This window comes from Mytilus galloprovincialis, chromosome 13, assembly GCF_965363235.1.
Source record: "Mytilus galloprovincialis chromosome 13, xbMytGall1.hap1.1, whole genome shotgun sequence".
NCBI lineage: Eukaryota > Metazoa > Mollusca > Bivalvia > Mytilida > Mytilidae > Mytilus > Mytilus galloprovincialis.
Window position 1 is genome coordinate 72,819,196 of NC_134850.1, and position 27,329 is coordinate 72,846,524.

The 27,329-nt window shown below is 33.5% G+C and overlaps 2 protein-coding genes across 3 annotated transcripts in view; one reads left to right on the forward strand and one right to left on the reverse strand.

Annotated features, from left to right (window-relative positions):
• The window catches only part of LOC143056934 (centrosomal protein of 104 kDa-like), a 67,686-nt gene extending 62,484 nt beyond the window's left edge, over positions 1–5,202 (reverse strand). For both annotated transcript variants that reach the window (XM_076230140.1, XM_076230144.1), the window contains exon 1: positions 5,113–5,202. The gene's annotated coding sequence lies outside the window, so the exon portion shown is untranslated. The remainder of the gene's footprint in view (positions 1–5,112) is intronic.
• Positions 5,203–14,682: 9,480 nt separating this feature from the next.
• LOC143057771 (DNA fragmentation factor subunit beta-like) lies at positions 14,683–26,156 on the forward strand. The gene is made up of 6 exons (XM_076231164.1): positions 14,683–14,911; positions 21,727–21,856; positions 22,373–22,567; positions 23,017–23,096; positions 24,661–24,929; positions 25,802–26,156. Exons 1-6 carry the CDS (start codon positions 14,768–14,770, stop codon positions 25,995–25,997), a joined length of 1,014 nt encoding a protein of 337 aa, XP_076087279.1. The 5' UTR covers positions 14,683–14,767; the 3' UTR covers positions 25,998–26,156.
• The last annotated feature ends 1,173 nt before the right edge of the window (positions 26,157–27,329 follow it).

Below are 27,329 nucleotides of genomic sequence, written 5' to 3' on the forward strand. Positions count from 1 at the left end.
TGTTTGCACTTTGAAATTATATTTATCCTCAAACTAAATTCGTTGAAGTCTTGAATTTGTCTTATAAATGTTTAATGAACATGATGAGGTGTCTATTAAGGGATACAATAAAATTTAAATTATTTATCATAATTTGAGAAGATTCAACAATATACATGATATAGTTATTCCATGCATGAAAGAAGCTTACTCCAGAAATGACTTAACAGCTCACGTTTGAGGACACTTAAAGTCTCATTTTTATAGGAATAGGTGTAACAGTTATTAACATCATAAGATTATTTAGAATCAATTAGAAAGTCAAATGAAAGTTCAGGATCTGGATGTATCTGAATCAGTTATAATTGGAATCATTTAAAAAATATATACCTGATACATGAGACAAACTTTCAGTAACTTTTTCCTTTTCTTAAATACAAATCCTAACAAAACCTATTGATATTCATATGTGACCTTGTCTATTGATTGTAAATTATTGTTTATTAATATTTTATGATCTCAGTGAAATTGTTCATAGAATCAATAAATCACTTTAAAAGTTTCAAGCAGCTGTCCTTCATGTTCTATGTATAAACTCTTTAAACCTTAAAGACTTTTTAGGATACATGTACAAATTATGTTTCATTGTTTCAATTCACTTATATATAAAATTCCTGACCTTTATGAATTCAACCTACATGCACTTGTATCAGTCATCAGGATAAACTTAAAATCTACAGGCCCCAGAAAACTAGTAGATTCTGTTGTCCTGTAGAGATGATTTCTACAAGACTGAAAACAATTTAACAAGCCTGGGCTGCTGGGCCTGTGCTTCAGCATGAAGACTGATGTATATAAAATCAAAAAAATAGGTTAGAAACCAGCATTTAAATGATGTTTGTGTAATCTTCCCTTAATATGTTAATTTTCTTTAAAATTTACTTGTATATATATAAGCAATGATAAGTAATTTTCTCTAATTTTTGTACTATTTTCACATTTCTTGATCAGTGTGAGAAAAATATTTCTTCTCACTAGTGAAATATCTGTTCTCGGAAAATGATTAGTCAAAATTTTATTATGACATCAAAATGTTTTGTTTTTTTCTGAATTTTCCTTTTGTGACGACCATGTCTGATGACGGCGCATATTAGGAACACAAGTTTTCTAAAAATCTATGAACAACAACAGTCTTCGCGCTGAACAGCAGCCCATGCTTGTAAAATTGCTCTCAGGCCTGTAAAAATCATATCCACAGGACAACAGAATCTAACTAAAAAAAATCAAAAATTAGCTCCGGGCCTGTAGATTTTACAGTTCATCGTGAAGACTGCAATAAGGATAAAACTCATCAGAGAAACAGATTCCGACACTATAACTTGTGTATTCATGGTAGTACGATATTTCTCCACTCTCGACAGTTAAATTTTAATTATTTAAAAAGCTTGAAAAGCCTCGCACCTGTGGCATGGGTGAACACTGACTCAGTGACTGACATTATTCATAAATAAATTGGGGTCGCAATTACACTCTTTGGATTCGTTTGGAAGGGTTATTTTTTCTTTGAATATATCTTTTTATTCTAATTGTGCTGACGCATCTTGTTTAAATTCTGTTTTGTTTCTATGCGTAATTGTGTCCTATGGTTTACTAATTTTAAATACTCTTGCATTTATAACTTTGACCATGATGAACAAAATTATCTTGTAAGGAGAAATCCAAAGACTTAAAACCATACAAAAAAGAAATGTTAAAATTTATTTAAGAAGTATCTAATTTATTTATGGTGGATTGGGTGTTAAATAAACATAAACTGTCACGGAATAGAAGTTCCTTCATAATATAAGTTCCAAAAGGAAAATATATTCTGGAATATTATTTCCGCAGGAATAAATATTACAGTATATGTTCCTAACAGAATAAATGGTATAGGATATTTGTTCTAACAGGAATAGATATTATGGCAATGTTTATAATAAAGTTTCCATTGGAACTTCTGTTAGGTGGAACAAATATACGTTGACAGTTCAACAAAATGTGGGTACAAAAGGAACAGTCACAAACAGAACACTCCATGAACACTTAAAACATGCATGAACTCCTACAAAAACCCAGGAGTAATTTTAAAAACCCTTGTGCTACAATGTATGGAAGGGTAAGCTAATGCTATCTTAATTTTTTTCATACAAACAAAGGCAACACTGCGAAGAGTCCCTAAAAATGAAAATTCTTAATTCCCTAATGCAATAATATAACACATAAATTCAGAAATCCTGTTGATAAAATCCCCAATTACCATGATTACATAAAAAAAAAATCAATAAAAAAACAAGAATGTATCCCTAGTACATGGATGCCCCATCCGCACTATCATTTTCTATGTTCTGTGGACCGTGAAAATGGGGGAAAATCTCTAATTTTGCAATAAAATTAGAAAATTAGAAAGATTATAAAATCATAGGGAACATGTGTACTAAGTTGCAAGTTAATCCAGGACTTCATCCAAAACCGTATCGACCAAAAACTTTAACCTGAAGCGGGACAGACGACAGGATGAACGAACGGACTCACAGACCAGATAACATAATGCCCATAAATGGGGCATAAAAATTAATCTGCATGTACTATAAATAAATTAAAATCGTTAACTTTTTGTTTTCTATCTTTTTTTATTTTCCCCCATTTGCGCAGAAATCTCTTTCTTTCTTCTGGTCTCATAAAATATTTGTCATATATGAGACTGAGTAAAATATATATTTATCAGTCTAGTTATATATAAGGAATCATCAGAGCACAATAACAATTTCAATTTAATTATTCTTTGATATGAAAAAAAAAAACGTTACCTGATGAGTCTAAGTGTCTCTTTGATTGAAATGACGTCACATTTAAAAATCCCTTACAACAGGATCAACATCTGAAACGTTTCTTTTTAAACATTAAATATGTTAGAATTAGAAAAAGTCATTGATACAGACATTGTCCCTTTACACAGGTTACGCCTGCCTCATATTATAGCTTGTTCCATGCAATCCTAAACTTAAAAATGAACATGCCAGGTGTCCCAATAAAGTCTGAACCCCCACCCCACCCCCTTTTGAATTTGGTATTTGTATATGAGGGTGGTAAAGGGTTATTTTTCGTGTAACGTTTTTGGCCTTTTTATTTCACATATTTTCGTGTTTTGACGTTTTATTTCTCTTTTTCTCATGTTTTGCTCAATTTGTCTGCATGGTGTTTTCACTTATTTTCCATGTTTCGTGTCGGTGTTCTTAATTTCTCATGCATGTCCCTCATTTGATTAAAAAGTCAGTGTGTTATAATACATTCTTTTTTAAAACTTGTGTTATCTAATAGAAATTGATGTGTATTTTTACAATTCTACTTTTGTAATATGTATGATATTAATGAAGTCCTTCAAATTACTATGAATACTGACAATTTTTCTCAAATAAGATATTTTTTGTAAATAGTGATCACTAAAAGGTGACCGCAAAGTCTTTATTGTCCATTAATAATGGCTGCATGATCTCCAAGAACGGCTCTGGTACTTTTTTCCTTAATATGGGGACGGAGTCCCCAATTACGGTAGAAAAATCAATAAAAAAAATTTTTAAAAATCGGGAAAATTCCCCGAATTTTTCATTCTACTAATGAACTCAAAATCGTTAACTTTTTTTTTCAGATCTACTTCCATTTCCGGTCTTGTTTGCATGAGACTTTGAATAAAATGTATATTTATCAACATATCAACAAATAAACAGTCAGGGATATAACTCTATAGGGTTATTACAGGAAAATAACATACATTTGTTATTGTGGACTTAAAAATCAAAGAACTAGGATAACATACGTATGTTACATGTTTCAAAGGGACAATATACATCATAAATTTAGTTAAAATTTATACAAGTTTTGTTGATATTACTATTGTCTTTATGTTTACTTAACTATTGAAAGATGTAACAGTTCATAGAACTCCACTTTTGGATAGTACACCTATATGTTATTACAGAAAAAATATGTCTGTAATAACTAAAGGGTGTTATCTCAGCTTTTCTATATCACTTCAAAGCATTTGCTCAGACATAAATCATGCTTAATTACAATGTATTTTAATTTGTTGTAAGAAATAATGACCAGAGCATGTAATGAGGTTCTGCGCAAGTTTCTCAGTAATTCCCAAGTGTCTTATATAATAAGTTACATTCCTTTAATAACTAAGCCTTGTTATCACAGCTAAGTAATCCTTAATAGCCTTGTCATCATTGATTAACCATGGTTAATCAAAAATGTATTAATTCAATTTAGAAATTAAGTATCAAGGCTATGCATTTAGTTTCTGCGCAAAGTCTCAAGAGTTCCCTAGAGTCCACTATAGATTAAATAATTTTACAAATAACAAACATATGTTATTACAGATATAGAAAATTAAAGGAAAAGTATCTGTAATAACAGACGTAAGTTATTTTCTGTAATAACCCTATAGAGTTATATCTCTGACTGATAAAGGAAGGAATTTAACACCCAATCTTTTTTAATAATTGTTTGATATGAAAAAGACGTTACCTGGATAACAGCGTTTCTTTGTTTACATTGAATATGACGTCATAACTTAAAAAAAGTCACAACTAAATCCCAAACAACAGAACCAATATCGGAAACGTTACGGTTTTTCCGTTTCTTTTATCAACATGTTTGAATTAAAAAAAAAAATTAATACAGACTTCGTCCCCATTCACAGGTAATGCCTGCCTCATATTATTTACGTTTTTATTTCTCGTGCTTCGTTTTTCCCCGATTTTTAATTTTCGTGAAACGTTTTTGCGATTTTTATTTCACGTGTTTCCGTGTTCAGTACCCCCTTTACCACCCTCTTATATTGATCATTAGAAACACGGCTTATAGTGCTTAAAAAAATATATTGAAGGAAGTCAAGTTAGCACTAGCAGTATTGACACACACACACCTCTTAAACCATACCATGGTATAAATCCCAAAATGGGCAGTACCCCATTTATTTTGATATTTTTTGCCAACTTTGGAGTCATTTCTTACACAAAAGCATCCTCAGTAAATGTCAGAAAAGAACCATTATCTCGATAAATTTGAGAAAGTCATAATGCTTTTTACCTTAATGTTTTAAAGTTAAAATTTTAAAATATTTTGGTAGGTCAACCACTTGGCAACGATATTTGTGTACATCTTTCAAAATGGCGACAGTTCCCGTTGTAACGTTATGTAACATAGTTTTTTTTTATTTCTTAATTTTCATTTTAGATTTATTTTAAAATTGGTGGAATTATTTCATAACCTTGCATATTATTTTCCTGCACAGTAAAGAATCAGAAATTATTTTTTTTAGTTTCAATATTTGGGTTAGCCTAAGTACAGGAAAACATTTACGGGATGGAAATAGGACAAATCGACCCACTGGCAATTCGCCCCACTTTTTCACCCACTCGCCCCACTTTTTAAAAAAATAGCCCTACCTGTGAACAGGGTAAGATCCTGTCACTTTTCCTGCAAACTCCCCCCACTTAATAAAAAAAAGGTAAAATCTAGATGAATATGTAATTTTCGTGACCCCCACTTAAAAACGAAAATGCATTCAATTATTCTTATTGACTATAAGATGGCATGACCCAACTCAATGATATAAAAATGCAAGAAAATTAAATATAAATGTAACTGTTATATACAAGTATCAATATGTAGTCGTGCTTCCCATGTATTTAAATAAACACAAACACGTTGATAGGTCTTAGGTTCTTTATTTCATCAGAATTGATGTTAATATTCTAACAAAAAAAAAATGACCCTGAAATAATAACAATATAATTCTTATACAATTCAATCAGTAGTAATTATCAATTACTATAAAATCAATATATCTATATGCATAGAAGAAAACTGTAGATTTCCTTTGCCCTTAAAATAATAGTTTTACAAGCTACACAAAACGATATTACACCATTCCGAATTCTGTATTAAATAAGTACATTCTATATTTCTCTGTATTTAGTGCATTGTGAAATATGCAACGACAGACTAAGTTCACAGCTAATACATAGCTACGCTTGTAGTATCATACCAAAAATAGTTAGTTTAACATAATAATAACACGCAATTGTAAGTGCAAACAAGACATTCCGTTTTGCAACAGTTACACAAAGCAGACAATACATTTAAGCAAAGCAACATAAAAGTAACATGAACAATACAAACTGTATACATATAAACATACCTCACATGTAGTGCAAAGGTCTTTTCACCAACTGATTGATTTGAATCAGTTTACATTCTGTTTCAATAATATAACCTGAAGACAAAATATTAAAATCATAGAAACCTTATTTATACTGCTAGATTAGAATAATCAGAGTTATCTATCCTTAAATCTGGTTAATCAAATATTTACTTGTATTAACTTTAAAGAAGTATAAAATCATTTAACGCTCACTCATACAAACTGTTAAAATAGATTATATATTAATGTTACTAGAAATTAAAGTATAAATCATACTTTTACCAGTTTTATGTAGAATTTATATAGTTTATTAAATCTTACAAATAAAACTATATTATCAAGTTTATCTTTATTACTTTATGAGTTATAAATAGTTTACACATAACTTTACTCTTTAATCAATCGCACACACCTTTCATAATACGGTCACCTATTCATACAATTATACACTTGTATATCACTCACTCTTGAACATTAAAACTTGAATGTTATTGTAATGAATATATTAGTAATAAACTGACCTTATAAAAGAATATGAAAGTCCTAGACTATTTCAATATCAAATTTAAGATATAACAACTTCCAATAGAGCTGAAGAAAATGGCTACCACTTCATATAAATATTTTAGCCAAGTGCCCAGAACAAAGAATAGTTGAACAAAAGATTCCCTCCTAAATCATACTGACCAATAGAAAAGATATAAACAATAAGAAATGTTCTACCTGAGTAAACTAGCATATTACAAATTATAATAACTGTAAATAGAATATATCCAGTATATATTCTAATAACATAAAATCTTAAATAACATAAAACATAAAAATATAGCTCTACCACACATTCCCCCCAGCTATAAAATGACGTCCCGTCATTCCTCAAACTAATGGTGGTTCACTATATCTAGAATGGCTAAGGCTGCTTCTCGTTGTAATCCTGAGAATAATGGTGTTCTAGCTAAAGATGTAATGTATTCAGCCTTCTCTTGCCACTCAGCTGTTGGCTTCGAATGTTCCTCGGTGATAGTGTGACCAACAGAGGTAGTCCCAATAGCTGAGATGTCGTACAGACCGGAAGAAATCCATGCTGGTGGTTTACGGTCTCTCCCTGATCGTCTGACTGGTACCGGTGACATCTCTAGTTCCTGAGATTGTTCTTCCTGTTCTACAGGTGTATACTCCTGTGGAATAACATCCCCAACAATATCTGAAGCGCTTCCTGAAGCTGTCTCCATTTCTGGCCCTTGGTTCCCCTCAGGCTGGGCGTCCCCTAATGGAATGAAGGCATCCTGTGCTGGTTCTGTTACGTCTACAGCTGGTTCATCAGTGAATGTAGGTTCACTGTCAACTGTCCTCTCCAGCACATAGTCTACATCAAAATAATCCACTGATTCATCAGATGACTCATCACTGGATTCACTTGAAGTAGTCCGGTGTTCAGCTATTGTCCTCTGTAATCTTGTCCTTGGTCTTGGAACTGGTTTTGGTATAACAGTTGGAGTTTCTTCTCTGATATACCCGACAGGTAGCAATAAATTTCTGTGGAGATTCCTTGTTCGTCCTTCTCCGTTCTCTTTGACAACTGTGAAAACAGGAATATCTAAATTCGGCTGGTCAATGACTACATATGGAGTATCTTCCCATGTATCCGCTAGTTTGTGCTTGTCGTCAAAAGCCACAATCTTTACAAGTACACGATCTCCCTTCTGTACTGCTGCTCCTCTTACACGTAGATCGTAACCCTCCTTCTGATTGGCTTGTGCAATTTTTGATGCTTCAGCTGCAAGTTGGTATGCATGTGATAATCTGTCTCGTAGATCCTTTACATACTGAGTTGTTGGTAACTTGGTATCTTTATGTAGGCCAAACGCTAAGTCGATGGGTAGTCTTGGGTTTCTTCCAAACATTAGAAAGTAGGGTGCTACTCCAGTGGACTCATGACGGGTACAGTTGTACGCATGTACCATGGGTGAAACGTAGAGCTTCCAGTTGGCTTTCTGATGAGATTCCAAGGTTCCAAGCATACCAAGAAGAGTACGGTTAAATCTCTCGCACATCCCGTTCCCCATGGGATGATAGGGTGTAGTCCTTGACTTCTTCATTCCAGTTAGATTGCATAGCTCCTTGATAACTTTACTTTCGAAATTAGCTCCCTGATCAGAATGGATCCTCTGTGGAATTCCGTAATGTAGAATAAAGTTATCAAAGAGTGCCTGTGCTGTGGTCTTTGCTGTTTGATTTCTGGTTGTTATTGCTTGAGCATATCTGGTGAAATGGTCGGTAATAACCAGTATGTTCTGGTGACCTCCTTTTGACTGCTCCAGTGTGAGAAAATCCAAACAGACAAGTTGAAGTGGAAACTGAGTTTCAATGCTGACCAAAGGTGCTCTCTGACGGGATGGTGTTTTTCTCTTTATGCATCTGCCACACTGTTGTATCCAATCCTCCACATCTTTGTCCATCCCAGGCCAGTAAAATCTGTCACGAATCAGTGACAGAGTCCTATCCTTTCCGGGATGTCCCATGTCGTTGTGAAGTGCCTCTAATACAACGCTGATGTTTGCTGATGGCAGAACTAACTGTGACTTCCTGTCTTCTCCAATAGTAACTTCTCTGTAAAGTACACCATCTTTCATCTTGAGGCATTGGAACTGTCGCAGTAGTGGTGTTGGTCCAATATCTGCAGTTGTCGGTTTCTTTCCTTCGATGACATACTTTATAAGAGACTTGATGGTAGTAACCATGGCTTGTGCAGCTACCCAATCAACTGTTTCAGTATCCGGTATATCTTCTTCCTGTGATGGTATTACAGTTGGGTTAACAGCAAGACTGTCAATGTATGCTCCTGGAAGAATAGAATTACAGATGGTCTTTACAGATTCTATGGAGATAGTCTCTCTGTTGGTGGAATCCTTGTCAGTTGGTTGTGGTAGACGACTAAGTCCATCTGCATCACCATTCTTTTTTCCTGGACGATAAACTATGTTGAAGTTGAATGCGGCTAAAGCGGCCAACCATCTGTGTCCAGTGGCATCAAGCTTTGCTGTTGTAAGCACATAGGTCATGGGGTTGTTATCTGTAAGTACCGTGAAGTTGCTTCCATAGAGATAATCTTTGAATTTGTCGCTAACTGCCCACTTTAGTGCTAGAAACTCCAGTTTATGCGGTGGATATCTCTTTTCCGACTTTGTAAGACCTCTACTGGCATAGCTGATTACCCTCTTAATTCCCTGTTGTTCCTGGTATAAAACTGCTCCTAGTGCTGTACCGGAGGCGTCTGTGTGCAGTTCATAAGGTAATTCACTGTTGGCGTATCCTAGTATAGGTGCTGATATAAGCAACTCCTTCAACGTCTTAAATGCCGACTCCTGTTTTTCTCCCCATTGCCATGGTTTCTGTTGGTGTTTCTTTGATGATTTCTTTACATTTGGATTTGGCATCAAATCGGTAAGTGGTTTGCTGATTTGGCTAAACTGTTTGATGAATCGTCGATAATAGCCAACAAATCCTAGAAATCTCCTGACATCTTCCGGGTTAGTAGGTTTAGGCCAACTCACTACCTTCTCTGTCTTTGCTGGATCGATCTCAACACCATCTGATGATACAACATGTCCGACGTACTTGACTTTCCTCTTGAAGAAGGAACATTTATCGGGTGCTAACTTCATGTTGTGCTGACGTATCCTTTCGAAAACAAGGCGAAGATTTTCTAGCTGTTCTTCGAAGGTCTTTCCAAAGATGATGACATCATCGATGAAGATACAGCAGATCTTGAGATGTAAGTCAGATAAGCATTCTTCCATCATCCTCTGGTACGTGGCAGGTGAATTGGTCAATCCAAATGGCATCCGGTTGTATTCGAAGAATCCCAGTGGACCTACCGTAAATGCAGTCCTTTCTTTGTGCTCTTCCAGAATCTCCACCTGATGGTATCCACTTTTCATATCTACGCAGGTAAAAAAATGTACTTCCAGCTAGCGAATCGAGCAGATCTTCTATTCTTGGTAAAGCGTAGCTGTCCTTTATAGTCAGGTTGTTTAATTGACGGTAATCTACACACAGTCTCAGTTTCCCATTCTTCTTACGTACAAGTACCACGTTAGATGCATCTGGACTGTGTGATGGTCTGATGGTACCATTTGACAATAGTTGTCGAAGATGTGACTTAACTTCATCGTACATGGCTGGTGGAGTTCTTCTATATCGTTGTTTGAATGGTCTGGTATCAATCAAATCAATATGGTGTTTCACTTCTGTGTTTCCAATATCTTCATCATTCTTGGCAAATATATCTTCAAATGATTTGATGAATTCTATCCCTCTTTCTAGTTGATCTTCGGTTAAGTCACTTTCTGTAATTTCCACTTGTTCAAGTATTGATGATGTTGATGAAGTATCTGTTGGTTGTTGTTGTTGTGCCCCACGTTGGGCGCCAAAATGTAGTCGTGCTTCCCATGTATTTAAATAAACACAAACACGTTGATAGGTCTTAGGTTCTTTATTTCATCAGAATTGATGTTAATATTCTAACAAAAAAAAATGACCCTGAAATAATAACAATATAATTCTTATACAATTCAATCAGTAGTAATTATCAATTACTATAAAATCAATATATCTATATGCATAGAAGAAAACTGTAGATTTCCTTTGCCCTTAAAATAATAGTTTTACAAGCTACACAAAACGATTTTACACCATTCCGAATTCTGTTTTAAATAAGTACATTCTATATTTCTCTGTATTTAGTGCATTGTGAAATATGCAACGACAGACTAAGTTCACAGCTAATACATAGCTACGCTTGTAGTATCATACCAAAAATAGTTAGTTTAACATAATAATAACACGCAATTGTAAGTGCAAACAAGACATTCCGTTTTGCAACAGTTACACAAAGCAGACAATACATTTAAGCAAAGCAACATAAAAGTAACATGAACAATACAAACTGTATACATATAAACATACCTCACATGTAGTGCAAAGGTCTTTTCACCAACTGATTGATTTGAATCAGTTTACATTCTGTTTCAATAATATAACCTGAAGACAAAATATTAAAATCATAGAAACCTTATTTATACTGCTAGATTAGAATAATCAGAGTTATCTATCCTTAAATCTGGTTAATCAAATATTTACTTGTATTAACTTTAAAGAAGTATAAAATCATTTAACGCTCACTCATACAAACTGTTAAAATAGATTATATATTAATGTTACTAGAAATTAAAGTATAAATCATACTTTTACCAGTTTTATGTAGAATTTATATAGTTTATTAAATCTTACAAATAAAACTATATTATCAAGTTTATCTTTATTACTTTATGAGTTATGAATAGGTTACACATAACTTTACTAATTAATCAATCGCACACACCTTTCATAATACGGTCACCTATTCATACAATTATACACTTGTATATCACTCACTCTTGAACATTAAAACTTGAATGTTATTGTAATGAATATATTAGTAATAAACTGACCTTATAAAAGAATATGAAAGTCCTAGACTATTTCAATATCAAATTTAAGATATAACAACTTCCAATAGAGCTGAAGAAAATGGCTACCACTTCATATAAATATTTTAGCCAAGTGCCCAGAACAAAGAATAGTTAAACAAAAGATTCCCTCCTAAATCATACTGACCAATAGAAAAGATATAAACAATAAGAAATGTTCTACCTGAGTAAACTAGCATATTACAAATTATAATAACTGTAAATAGAATATATCCAGTATATATTCTAATAACATAAAATCTTAAATAACATAAAACATAAAAATATAGCTCTACAACAAATACAATATATAACAATAAACCAGAGTATACTGATTTGTATTACTACAATATAATAGTCATTACGGTGAGGTTAAATTCCTTGTCATCGATTTATCATCCACGCACAAACTTGTCCCAGAAAAAATAATAGATCTGTACATAAACCTCACTTTCAGGTATAGAGATGTGAATTTTTTTCTTCTGAGGGAAGTGCTTGTCACAACATCCACAAGAACTTGAGCATGTTGAGGTCATCCGATGTTCAGTACTTCATTACTTTGATTCTATTTTTAATAAGTGGGACGAGTTGGAAAGACTTAATTCACCGGGATTTTTCTATTTTTCACAAGTCGGGCTTGTTGGCATCCACGTCACAGAAAAACTGATGCTCACTTCTTTATGCTTTACTTCAACAAAAAGAAAAGAACTACAATATAGATATAAGAAGATGTTGTATGAGTGCCAATGAGACAACTCTCCATCCAATGGGGAATAATTGAACTTAGTCTTTTTTGATTGATTGATTGATTGATTGATTAATTGATTGATTGATTGATTGATTGATTGATTGATTGATTGATTGATTAATTAATTAATTAATTGATTGATTGATTGATAAATTGATTAATTGATTGATTGATTGATTGATTGATTGATTGATTGATTGATTCCTAATACAATGACTCTGGTCATGACCAACCATTAGTCTCATGATGTTCTTGTTAAAATCAGTAAAAAAATGCATTACTTATATTGTTAACTTATTCTTGTAACATTATAGATCATTATAAAATATCATTTTTTTAAATAGATTCAATTAAATGATGTTTTATAACAAATTCTTTTTTTTTTATTGTAATTCTTAAAATATGACATGTTTGAAAACTATCGGTGATACATAACAATCGCCAAGTTTAAAAGTTGTGTCATAAACTAAGTAAACTGGGTCTTCAGATTTCAGCTCAATTATATCTTTGAATGCGTTTATGATTTCAGGGAGTGCGACAACAGCGTAAAGATCTGGATAGACTAAAACTTCAGAAACAAATCCATCTAACTGATATGCCAAATGTACTAAATTATATATGTCATCTTTTGATAAGGCCTTTTCTTGCCTTTCTTTACTTAAAATATTTTTTACCTGTTTTGTATTCCGGGGATTTGCTACGGCTTGATGCGACCCGTCTACATCGTTTGTACAAATCATTTTTTTATAAACCTTATGTGGATTACCCTCTTTTTCTTTAATGGTATCAATAACTGAAGGCATAGTACGAACAAATTCAGTATCATGTTTACTATTTCCATGCGGCATTGGTTGATATAAATCTTCGTTGCCTATATAGTGAATGAGAACCAAATTTGGATTACTGTCTAACCAATAAGCTATACGTTTAAAATCTGATGTAGAACGGGGTCGCTTTCGACCAATTTTTGTTTCAAAACCAGGCAGTCTTAGTTTAAAGTAACATCTGTTTAATTTTACACCTTCAATTTCAGAAACAAATTTACTTTCATTAATCCAGGTGTACTGGTCGCATTTCCAGTCATTTGGATGTTTTGACTGAATGAGGTATATATCACCACCATTAGGTTTTACCGGAGGAAGACAACCAATTTTTTCTTTATCATACCATTTGTCAATGAATTTTCTTTCTGAATCATTTTCAGGATTTTGACCGGACTTTTTATATTTTTGTGAATTTTAGTATCAAAGTGAAAATTTCACTTCATCATTTGTATACAAGGGTGACTTCCGGTCAACATTTTTACCATTTATAGTTATGTAAATATATTTTTCTTTATATCATATTAATTGTTATTGAATTGTCTTTAAGAATCATGTTTTCGATTTTGACCGGGATTTTTATTTTTTTGTGAATTTAAGTTCAAAGTTGAAAATTTGACTTCATCATTTATATACAAGGGTGACTTCCGGTCAACTTTTTGCCCTTTTATAGTAATATATTTATTTTTGTCTTTATATCATATTATTTGTCATTTAATTGTCTTCAAGAATCAATTTACAGAATTTGACCGGGTTTTTTATATTTTTGTGAATTTTAATTCAAAGTTGAAAATTTCACTTCAACATTTGTGTACAAGGGTGACTTCCGGTCAACTTTTTGCCCTTTTATAGTAATATATTTATTTTTTTGTTTATATCATATTATTTGTCATTTAAATATCTTTAAGAATCAATTGACAGACTTTGACCGGGTTATATGCTTTTTCGTAAATTTAAGTTTTAATGTTCAAAAATGTGTTGCCAGAGTCACACTAAGAAAGACTTCCGGTCAACTTTTCAGTAAAAAAGCATATTTGAATAAATATTTTTTTAATTTTATCTTATAGCCTATTATAATAGCTTTCAGAATCAGTTTTATTTGTCGATTTAGCTTAAGCGGTTCCAGAGATATTAGTTATAATACACCCATTTTTCACTTCCGCATTTTCCACTTCCGCGTTTTAGACCCTCCCATGCCCAAGACATTAGAAAATTAAAAAATAGCATGAGTTGTTTCATTCATAGACAATTTAAACAATATCTATATTTCTTATCTATGTCAAAAGGGATTTGGTTTGGAGATTTTGGCGTAAATGTATGATGCATTTATTTCAATGTGCATTGTGATGATCGGACGTGTGTTCAGTGTTGTAGCAAAAATAATTCCGGAAGCGGGAAAAAGGAAAGTAAACAATGCACAAATCAGTTTGAAGTGCATTATGTTGTTTGAAATAGTTTAATGTCCATACTTAGTCGATTTCTATCATTGTTTAATGGTGGAATGAGAGCATACAAAATTCAAGATTCGCAAAGATTACGTAGAATCGGTGTCACGGCTAAAAATTTAAAAGAACTTCTAGCCAAAGGATGTGAAAAACTCCAGGTACTTCTTCTTCTTTCGTAATTTCCTCCTGTTTAGGAGCACTCGGATGAGACCGATAAATGTTAACAGTATCTGTACATTAAAACACACAATAAATCCTCTATAAAATATGAATGAACAGTATCCTCCACCATAATAACCAGTGTATGTACATGTACAACAAGTCATGAATTTATATACATGTATAAGCACACACCTTATCGCTATTTGTCCGCCATTACTGAATATCACAGGTTCCCGTAAAATTTTGACAGCATAATATAAAATATCTGACGTCACAATGGAAAAGTGATTGTTGTGTGCATCAAAAGTTCAAGCGGCCGGGTCAGCCGGGATTAGAGATAAGGTGTATTAATCTTAATATATATAGGGACTTTAAAAGTAATGTAATGTTAAAATGGCAAGAGACATAAATAAATTACATGCTCGTAAGGCTTGGGAATCATAATTTTAAGTTCACGAACAATTGACTTTTTAGCTCACCTGGCCCCTTTGGGCCAGGTGAGCTTTTCCCATCACTTTGCGTCCGGCGTCGTCCGTCGTCCGGCGTCGTTAACTTTTACAAAAAATCTTGTCCTCTAAAGCTACTGGGCCAAATTAAACCAAACTTGGCCACAATCATCATTGGGGTATCTAGTTTAAAAAATATGTCCGGTGTCCCGGCCAACCAACCATGATGGCCGCCATGGCTAAAAATAGAACATAGGAGTAAAATGCAGTTTTTGGCTTATAACTCAAAAACCAAAGCATTTAGAGCAAATCTGACAAAAAGGTAAAATTGTTTATCAGGTCAAGATCTATCTGCCCTGAAATTTTCAGATGAATCGAACAACCCGTTGTTGGGTTGCTGCCCCTAAATTGGTAATTTTAAGGAAATTTGGTTATTATCTTGAATATTATTATAGATAGAGATAAACTGTAAACAGCAATAATGTTCAGCAAAGTAAGATTTACAACATGTACAAATAAGTCAACATGACCGAAATGGTCAGTTGACCCCTTTAGGAGTTATTGCCCTTTATAGTCAATTTTTAACCATTTTTCGTAAATCTTAGTAATCTTTTACAAAAATCTTCTCCTCTGAAACTACTGGGCCAAAGTAATCCAAACTTGGCCACAATCATCTTTGGGGTATCTAGTTTAAAAAATGTGTCCGGTAACCCGGCCAACCAACCAAGATGGCCGCCATAGCTAAAAATAGAACATAGGGGTAAAATGTAATTTTTGGCTTATAACTCAAAAACCAAAGCATTTAGAGCAAATCTGACGTGAGTAAAATTGTTTATCAGGTCTGCCCTGAAATTTTCAGATGAATCGAACAACCCATTGTTGGGTTGCTGCCCCTAAATTGTAATTTTAAGGAAATTTTACTGTTTTGGGTTATTATCTTGAATATTATTATAGATAGAGATAAACTTTAAACAGCAATAATGTACAGCTAAGTAAGATTTACAAATAAGTCAACATGACTGAAATGGTCAATTGACCCCCTAAGAAGTTATTGTCCTTTATAGTCAATTTTTAACAATTTTTATAAAATTTGTAAATTTTTACTAACATTTTCCACTGAAACTACTGGGCCAATTTCATTATAGATAGAGATAACTGTAAGCAGCAAGAATGTTCAGTTAAGTAAGACGTACAAACACATCAACATCACCAAAACACAATTTTGTTATGAATCCATCTGCTTCCTTTGTTTAATATTCACATAGACCAAGGTGAGCGACACAGGCTCTTTAGAGCCTCTAGTTAATTCTTAGTATCATTTTGTCATTTGGGAGAATGTTCCTTTCAACAAAGCTTTGACAGTCTATCAATAGTTCCGTGATAGCCATTTTGCTATTGAAATTGATTGTCCATACGTCACTACTTCCAATTTTGCTAACAATATATTCTTTTATCTGTTGAAAGTGAGATTTTCGAATGTGTCTATAAGCTGGGCAGCTTGTTAGAAGGTCTTGAAGATCCTCAGCTTCAATATTAGATATTGGGCAGGTAGGATCTATCTCTGCTTGATTGAATTTTGCTTTTAAGGTTTGAAGCATGTACATGTATGTTCCAGTTTACATGCATACTTTTGTCGCTGCTTTTCTGACATCTTTGACGGAGCTCGATATTGTATCCCATACGTTGTGAGTTTGTCCAATATTCAGGTTTCTTTTTGATAGCAATTTAAGTGTTGATTTTTCTTCACAATCTGCTTTTAGTTTGACTGTCGAGTGAGATGAAAAAGCTGTTCGTACGATGTTTTTCCAGTCTAGTTTGTTGTAATGTTGATTCATTATTTCGTTGAATGATGGGAGTTGATACATGTCCAGTATGTCATTTATTCTTTTGAAGGAGCTATTTGGTTGACCTGCTGTATGTTGCCTCCATGCAATTTCACGTATTGAGTTATTGTGATTCATTGCTATTGAGTGTAACAGACTCAACTGTCTTTTGTGGAGCTCAGCAGTTATTGGCAGCGCTCCCAGAAGCAAGTAGACTGCTGATGTAGCTGTTCTATTTGAAAGTGATTGGATATGCTTCAGAGTGCTAAGATGAAAACTGCATAGTGCTACTGTGTCTTTGTTTTGGAGATTTAAGGTTTCTAGGCCATATAGAAGACTTGGAATGACGTATACTTGGTAAATCTTGCATGAAGTTCTTGGGTTGAGTCTGTTTGTACCATGAACTCCAGTCTTGATCAGAGAGTACAGGTTCTTCGCACTAGTGATATCCTGTCATTGATATAAATTTTAGTTTCCTCAGATGTTGTTCTTTTAAGACCTAGATGTGTTGTTTCTGATTTAAATTCCATAATGTTATCGCCTAAAGTAAAATTTTCTGTTGATTGCTGTATTCTTTCACTAGTTCGTTTGTTGACATTTTTAACTATTGTATTGCTTTTTACTGGATAGATTAAGAATCTATGGTCGCTTGAGTAATTATACACCGTGTTGAGCATTTCTTGCATTTCGTTTTGGTCGTTTGAGAGTAGTACAATATCATCTGCATAGCTAGGACAGCTTGCATATGTATTCCCTATAGATATTCCCATGTTATGAGCTTCTAGTTCAGAGAGTAACTCATGGATGTATTGTTTGTATAGATGTGAAATCAGGATTCCACCTTGTCTTACTCCCTGATCAATACTAAACGAGAGACTTGTGTCTCCTTGCCATTTCACAGTTGATGTGACACCATTGTACATATCCTCAATAACATCCCAATATTCAATATCTACTCCTTGATAGTAGAGTTTGTCTAGCAAGATTTGATGATTGACTACATCAAATGCTTTTTGACTGTCTAGTGTTGTTATAAATAATAAATCTTTTCCATTGATTTCTGAGTATACTTCTGATAATATCAGTGCTGCCATAGTAGATGAGAGTCTTTCAGTAAAACCAAATTGTAGGTTTGATTGATTGATATTCTTTAAACCTGCCTTTTCGATCAGCACGTACTCGTATACTTTCCCATGAGCATGATGAGCAGATGTAACTGTTATGCCTCGGTATTTGTAGCTTGGGTTAGATCTTTCCCTTTATAGGAACTGGCGTTATTATACCCGTTTTAAAGCTGGTTGCCACTTTTCCTTCCTCAAATATCTGGTTGAAAATGTTTTGGTATATTGGTTATTTCATTCCCTGCATATTTGATATGTTCAGCTGTGGTACCATATTCATCTGGCGACTTTCCATTTTTAAGCTTTTGAATAGCATTTAATATTTCTTGTTGGGTTACTAGTATTTTCCTTTTGGTACTATTTTTGGAGACCTCTTTAATTAAATTGCATCTATTTGTGCTGTTAGTAAGTAATTCGTCCTTGAAATTTGGATTTTCTTGTGGAGTAGCTAGATTTTTGAAGTAGTCTGCAAAAGTTTCTCTTTGACTTGAAGGTGTTTTTGCTGTTTTAATGCAATCTATCAGAATTTCAGGACCATTGCTCTTTATACTTGATTGATTACGCTTGATAAGTTGGAAAAAAGCCTTATCATTTGGGTCTATTTCTAATGGTTGCAGAAATTGTTCTCTTTCTATCGCTGCTTCAATGTTGTATGACAAAGACATTGTATTAGGTACAAAATTTACATTTTAAGTCAAATTGGCACCTTTTTTTTTCGTCACTAATTGTAAAAGTCAAATCTGTAATCGGCACCTGGTTATTTCGGCACTTGTGGACAAAATAAAAACGGCACCTGGTCAAATCAGAACATTTGAAAAGAATGACGAAAGATACCAGAGGGACAGTCAAACTCATAAATCGAAAATAAACTGACCATGGCTAAAAATGAAAAAAGACAAACAGACAAACAATACATGTAGTTCACACGAGTATCACTGAGCGCAGCTGATAAGAAGGGCTAGCTTTCGCTCGAATGCAAATGGTGTAACTGCAAAGGATAATGCACAATCAAGACATGCAAATGCAGAAAAGTTATGGTACCGTGTAGAAGTAAATGCCAACCTAAGCGTAAATTTAAGAATACAATTCGTGATGAAAACTAACTTTGGCATCAATATTTGAATTTTATATATATGTCATGGTGTGTTATTTGGCTTAAATTTGTGTTAGTGTTATTTTGGATAAAAATATGTTTTATTTTAGAGAAAGAAAATTTATTATTTTTACTAATGAGAGTATTATTAACATGTCGGGACAAGTTGAGTTATTTCGGATTTTAGTATAAATATTGTTGGGAAATTTTGTAAAAGCAGTCAGTGTTTTGGAAGCGTAACCTCACACTACTCATGTCATTATACTGGACCTATAAGACTGTTTACCAGTCTACCAGTTGACTGTGTAGTGTTGAGACAAAATTTATCACTGACTCATAAAGGAGTAGGTCTGGTAAGACCCCTTTTTGGCCCCAAAATATAACAGTTTTACAAAATTGTTAAAATGTAAACTTTTAGTTATTTATTGGACAGTTGAATGCTTCTGCTACAAAAATATGGGCTGTTTTTGACAATACAATGCACATATATCGGGTTGTAGCCCAATTAAGTCGTGCTAAATTACTGAAATCTTCAAAATTCTATCATTTTGGTTAAATTTTAGACGGTTTCCCTGTAAAACGCATTCGTGTTCATCCTTAATATTGAAATGTAAGTTGTATTTTATGATAATACATAACATATATAAAGGTTGTGGATGAACACGGATGCGGCCACTTTCATTTTTGACAAAAACCATCTGAAAAATGACGTTTTTTGGCATATTTGAGAGATTTTTCATATTTGAGCTTGAATCGGATCATTTTTAATGACTTAATCAGTTAAAATCTTTCTCTTTTACTAATTGAATCAAGTGAAATAGACACTTAAGTGTTTAAAAAGTGGTCAAAATCTTTCGTCAGTTGAAACTGAAATTTGAGGCCAAAATCGGCCCTTACCGGACCTACTCCTTTAACTTTGGAAATACTTTTGAGAAACTTTTATTTTGAGACTTTTATATTTTGAATTGAGATTAAGTACATTTTATGATTTAGTAATTTTGGCATTTATTTTATATTTTACATTTTAAGGAGAAATAGTTCTACTTTGGATTTGTTATTTTAATTGATACTTTGTACTTTAATTAGATTATTATTATTTGGCCTTGTTTATTGATTGATTTGTTATCATTCATTTAAGTCGTTATCGTTAATTAAATTATGAAAACCTTCCTTGCGTTTCAGCTATGCCTATCAGAACATTAAGTCTAGCCATAGACTGACCCCCTGTCCCTTGGTTCCAGCACATACAAGTTAGCTCCCCCTTATCTAACTGCTCTCGAGTGGACCTTGGTGACAGATATACCGGTAGCCTTTGAATTATAAAATTAATACATTTTCATGTAAACATTATTGTTTTTTTTAGATAAAGTCCATTAATATTTGAAAAAATACCTATTTGGTCCAAATACTCATATGGTCCGGCCCGTTAATAACCAAACCAGTATATATACTCATATGGTAGGACGCATATGGTCTAAATACTCATATGGTCATAACATATTAATACAATTCCAAGAGGTTATTTCTTCTCAATTTTGAATGGCCAGTAAAAATCTGTCTTACTTTATTTTCACAAAGGAACTAATAAAAGAGAATGAAGAGGAACAGCTTTGAATTTGAACTGTTACTTTAATTGTATACTCGAATATGAACTGAGCGAACAATATAAAAAAGAGATACATGAAGCCCTTTATATTATTGTAAAAACCAAACATTGTAGTGCCTTGAGTGTCTGTGAGCACTTCTTTTCCAAATCTCCCCACTTTTGGCTTTATAATATTCATGATATACAAGACAATTACACTTATTATTAAACATGTTATACAACAGTGACACTGACAATGAAACAAGCTAAGCAAACACCAAAATCAAATTATATTTGTATCTTACTAAGTTATATATACAATATTTCAAGTAAACATAGGACCTGGAATTTAGGTTGTGGACCTTTCAGTTTGGAGTTTCAAAGGTCCTGGACCTTCCAGTACCAAATGTTAATTTGAACCCCTGTCAATAGTCATTTGTTACATACAATGTTGTAGTTCTGACTTACATGTATGTCCCTTTGTACATGGTGTTGTTCTGAATACTCTTTCTGTGTTGTAGATGGTATTTTTTTACTTATCTCCCTTTGTTGTAGAGAAATAAGTCAGAAGTGACGGTGGTTAAATAGAGAATGAAAGCACAGTTAATTGACTTGTTGACAATTATATAGATTGTGTCCCTTTGTTGTTCTGACTTATCTTCCTTTGTTGTACATGGTTTTGTTCTGACTTATCTCCATTTGTTGTACATGGTTTTGTTATGACTTATCTCCCTTTGTTGTAGATAAATGAGTCAGAAGTGACGGTGGTTATTGAGGATGATGGCACAGTTGTTGATGATGACAAGTTTTTCAGAAAACTTCCAGCTCAGACTGTTTTTGTGTTTTTGAAGAAAGGAGAGAACTGGCGTGGAGGTAAGATTTTTTTTTTTTAAATTGTAAATTTTTTATTATTAGTTCTGGAGAAATACAAATGGTTGCATTATATAAATATAGGAAGATGTAGTGTGAGTGCAAATGAGACAACTCTCCATCCAAATAACAATTTATAAAAGTAAACCATTATAGGTCAATGTATGGCCTTCAACACGGAGCCTTGGCTCACACCAAACAACAAGCTATAAAGGACCACAAAATGACTAGTGTTAAACCATTTAAACGGAAAAACAAACAGTCTAATCTATATAAAAAACGAGAAATGAGAAACACATATAAATCACATAAACGAACGAAAACTACTGCATGTTCACCTGATATTCAATCCTTGTCTATTCATAATTCTTTTTAACAAGTGTTTACGAGTAAGTTCTGTTCTCGGATACCATATAAGAATTAGTAACAGTTCAACTATATAAGGTGTAAAGTAAAGAAAAATCTTTTCAATGACACAAGGCTTAACATTTTGTTTAACTCCTTTGATATATTTTCTAGCTGGTGCTCTTATCCATGATGCTCTAAGTAAGTTGTACTGTGCCAGTAGGAAGAACGAGATAGCCAATCAGATTAGAGACCTGTTAACTGATGAGGACGCACCAGAGAAGATACATATTATATCACAGTACCTGGAAATGTTGGAGACCAATGTTGATTCTGAAGAGAGGGCCAAGCATGAGGATTGGTTTGAAGGTAAGAAGTTTAAAACAGCAAAGTTGATTCTGTGGGGAGGGCCAATCATGAGGATTGGTGAGAAATCAATCAAGGCTTTTTTTATCTCGTCTCAACTAAGTCAGTATAGCGAGAAGAAAGCTTTCTCATTTGGTCATTTGGTCAAAAGCTTATGAATAAGATACATGTGTATTGGAAGTTGTGATTGGTTTAAAGTTTAATCCTCAGCTATTGTTCCATAATAAGCAAACTCATTGAAAATGATGCTTGAGGTGTCATTTTTTGCTAGTAGCAATGATATATGTACTTTCCAGATTTGGGATATTTGTGTATCCATGAATACCATGGATATTTAATCCAGAAATTAAGATCTGGGTCATAGTTGGTCTAGTTTCTTTTACCAGCTGTTAATGACTGAATCATTGCAGGAAGAATCGTAACTAAATATTTGTAAAATAAATATATTTTAGGATTGAATAAGAAATACAAGACCAAGAGTGAAGTAATGAGACACAGTGCCCAGACCAGAGTCAGGAGTTATTTCATAACGGTGAGTCACAAACACAGAGTAGAGTCTGGAGTTATTTCATAACGGTGAGTCACAAACACAGAGTAGAGTCAGGAGTTATTTCATCACGGTGAGTCACAAACACAGAGTAGAGTGAGGAGTTATTTCATAACGGTGAGTCACAAACACAGAGTAGAGTGAGGAGTTATTTCATCACGGTGAGTCACAAACACAGAGTAGAGTCAGGAGTTATTTCATCACGGTGAGTCACAAACACAGAGTAGAGTGAGGAGTTATTTCATAACGGTGAGTCACAAACACAGAGTAGAGTGAGGAGTTATTTCATTACGGTGAGTCACAAACACAGAGTAGAGTGAGGAGTTATTTCATCACGGTGAGTCACAAACACAGAGTAGAGTGAGGAGTTATTTCATCACGGTGAGTCACAAACACAGAGTAGAGTGAGGAGTTATTTCATCACGGTGAGTCACAAACACAGAGTAGAGTCAGGAGTTATTTCATCACGGTGAGTCACAAACACAGAGTAGAGTCAGGAGTTATTTCATCACGGTGAGTCACAAACACAGAGTAGAGTCAGGAGTTATTTCATCATGGTGAGTCACAAACACAGAGTAGAGTCAGGAGTTATTTCATCACGGTGAGTCACAAACACAGAGTAGAGTCAGGAGTTATTTCATCACGGTGAGTCACAAACACAGAGTAGAGTCAGGAGTTATTTCATCACGGTGAGTCACAAACAGAGTAGAGTGAGGAGTTATTTCATCACGGTGAGTCACAAACACAGAGTAGAGTGAGGAGTTATTTCATCACGGTGAGTCACAAACACAGAGTAGAGTCAGGAGTTATTTCATCACGGTGAGTCACAAACACAGAGTAGAGTCAGGAGTTATTTCATCACGGTGAGTCACAAACACAGAGTAGAGTCAGGAGTTATTTCATCACGGTGAGTCACAAACACAGAGTAGAGTCAGGAGTTATTTCATCACGGTGAGTCACAAACACAGAGTAGAGTCAGGAGTTATTTCATCACGGTGAGTCACAAACACAGAGTAGAGTCAGGAGTTATTTCATCACGGTGAGTCACAAACACAGTGTATGGAACCATACATGTACAATATATTTCTGACATAATTTAGTTCAGACCAATTTGCATGATTTATTATATCTATATCCCCGATGAAAAAGTTTGAAGTAATCAAAATATTGCATTCATTAAACAGCACTTCTATCACATGCTAGTAAACAAACTTGGAAATGCACAAACAGTTGCTGCAGTTTTAGGTGTTCAAAAAATTGTAATTATGCATGTATGTTTTAAAGATGAATACTGATTGTTACCACAAAATAACAGAATCTCAAAATTCTTTAGATAATGGGCATAACCCTACAACCAGAAACAAAAATTGTCATTTGACAAGCTTTAATTTCCATGTGAAAAGCTGCATACGAACAAATCCAAGTACACCTTAAAGTAAAAATTTGAAGAACAATCAGAAAAAGCTTCTAGCAAAAACTTGGTCTAGACAGACATCTTTCATCGCATTGTCAGAGAAATTGATGCTTGATAATCTTGTTTTTTCTTTAGGCAAAAGAACAGATAGAAAAAGAATCCGATAGTGACCATAAGAATTCGCTGATTTCTGTAATGGATGACATTAATAACCTTCTAAAGAAGAATGACTTCAATGCGTTTTTCTTTGATCGTACCTCACGGGGCATGATGTGTGACAAGAAAGGCTGGTTTACATGTGAAGGACCATTCGACAGTAAAAACTGTGATAAATTCCACACGATTAATCCATACGCTTCCCGTGGATACAGGCAGCTGTTTGGACTGTGGAACTTAGATCATATGTAAGACATCTTATACAGTGGATTCATCTACTAGTATTCAAATACATTTTAAACTGAAATTACCATTTTAATCTGAACTGAACTTAAAAAAAAGAACAATGGATACATTTGTCTTCTATAGATTAATTTAATGTTTACCAATTATTGAGGTGGCACATGCTTTAAACATGACACATTATGTGAAAGATTGTGTATGTGTTAGTCAACAGAAAAAAAAGGTTATGTCAAATGCTGAGCCATTGTTAATATAAGTCTTCTCAATTGATTTATGAATTTCAAACAGTGGTATACTACTCTTGCCTTTATTTAACTTTCTTTAATAAAATGGTAATGTGAATGATACCTTATTTAGAGTGAACCACTTCACTGGTTTTGAATAACATGCAGGCCCTGCCTGTAGCTGGTCATAGGTTTGGTCCCTCGCATGGCAAAACTCAAGACTTAGAAATTGTTATTGTTGATTCTCGGCTGAGCTTGCATCATATAGGCAGATAAGAGTAAGAACAAAGACTGGTCTACTCTGAGTCAGAATAAAATGTCAAGGTAGGGTGAAGTCTTCCTGCAGAGAAAATTTTGTTAACGACTACAAAGCAGGATATGTTTTCATATCACATTAACATGTTCATTTTGATATGTGTGTAATATTTGCCATTCAACTTTAGATTTATGTATTGCTCCTGATATGGAAATCTTTAATCCATATTTTTCGATTAAACTGTTTATCATGTTTATCATACACTTAAAGAAAGCTACATATGTTATGCTTTATCTTATACATGTATCTTTATTTTCTTATTTGCAACATTTATTTATACTTATAAGAAGCCTCTTTGGTTCATCTTAGTAAATTGTGTTTTGTTTCTTTTTTTCAGAATAGAAAAATCAAGGGAGGTTATTCCATGTCTGATAGAAGCTTCTAAGAATTTACCTAAAGGGAAAGAGCTCAATACTGACCTACTATATAAACTGTTGTTTACTACAGACAATCTTAAACTTGTACAGATTGGCTGTCACAAGAAAGCTGCAAGGCCGTCAGGAAATATCACATGGAAAGATTTCTGTGTCTGACAGGAAATACCACATGGGAAGATTTCTGTGTCTGACAAGAAACAATAGAGATGAAGTGCATTATCAATATTACCAATTTGAAAGTTATGATTGGATCAGTGCTGTAGCATATGTGGACAAAATTGTGATTTTTTAATGTAATACAATAGCATGGATGATGATTTTTTCAGAATTTCTATTGCAATAGCCTTGTATAGTGGTATGGCACAAACCAGACCAGCTTGTTAGGTGGCTAATCAGTGTGGATGATGTAGAATCTCTTAGTAATAGTCTTATATTTCATTTATCATATTTATCTTGGCTTTCTCTGTTTGTAAAATAATACTGTTATTAGAATTACTCAGCCAATCATGATCATGTCAGGATGAAAATCATCTTGTCCTTACTGCTGGGAAAGCCTATGATTAGATGTTGAATTTTTACATTTTAGACTATTTTTTTGAAGTGTTCATTATTACCATTAACTGAGCAGCAACATTATTACATCAAAGGATATTAAACAAATGAAGATGACGCATCGGTGACAATATAATGGAATGTGATACGACTGTAATACAAGTGAGAGGTTTAGCTAGCTATAAAACGAGGTTCAATCCACCATTTTCTACATTTGAAAATGCCTGTACCAAGTCAGGAATATGACAGTTCTTGTCCATTCGTTTTTGATGCGTTTTGTTATTTGATTTTGCCATGTGATTATGGACTTTCCGAATTGATTTTCGTCTGAGTTCAGTAATTTTGTGATTTTACTTTTTAATCTTTCTGTTATCTATATTGTGTAACAACAATGAAATCAACCATATCTCATTGGGTTCTGAAGCAGTTAATTATAAAATTACATTTAAAAGTCATGTATAAAAAAGGGGGAATACTTCATAGAATGATAATTGTTTGTTGTATGATCTGTGCAATATCATTGTTATTTACACACAGATGTAAACATTAAATATCATATTCATATTGGTTTATTTATTGTCTTTATTTGTCCATTTATTGGGGGCAGCATCAAATAAAAAATGATTCCTGCTTGCAAAACAAATTTGCATAAATCTTTATAACTTATTAAAGAAATACATTAATGAAAAATTGCAGTCAGTGGGCAAAAGTTAGTTACCACTCATAAATGCTCTATCATTTCCTACCCGGAGCACCTGATATCACCCCTAGTTTTTGGTGGGGTTCATGTTGTTTATTCTTTTTCTATATTGTGTCATGTGTACTATTTGTCTGTTTGTCTTTTTCATTATTAGCCATGGCGTTGTCAGTTTGTTTTGGATTTATGAGTTTGACTGTCCCTTTGGTATCTTTCGTCCCTCTTTTTCAACTAAAATC

Bases quoted from the DNA above. Each gene is read 5' to 3' on its own strand.
- LOC143057771 (XM_076231164.1), top strand. From the start codon at position 14,768: ATGTCCATACTTAGTCGATTTCTATCATTGTTTAATGGTGGAATGAGA. The intron at 14,912-21,726 runs GTACTTCTTCTT...CCTTTGTTGTAG, and splicing joins AAGGATGTGAAAAACTCCAG to ATAAATGAGTCAGAAGTGAC. The intron at 23,097-24,660 runs GTGAGTCACAAA...TTTTTTCTTTAG, and splicing joins TCAGGAGTTATTTCATAACG to GCAAAAGAACAGATAGAAAA.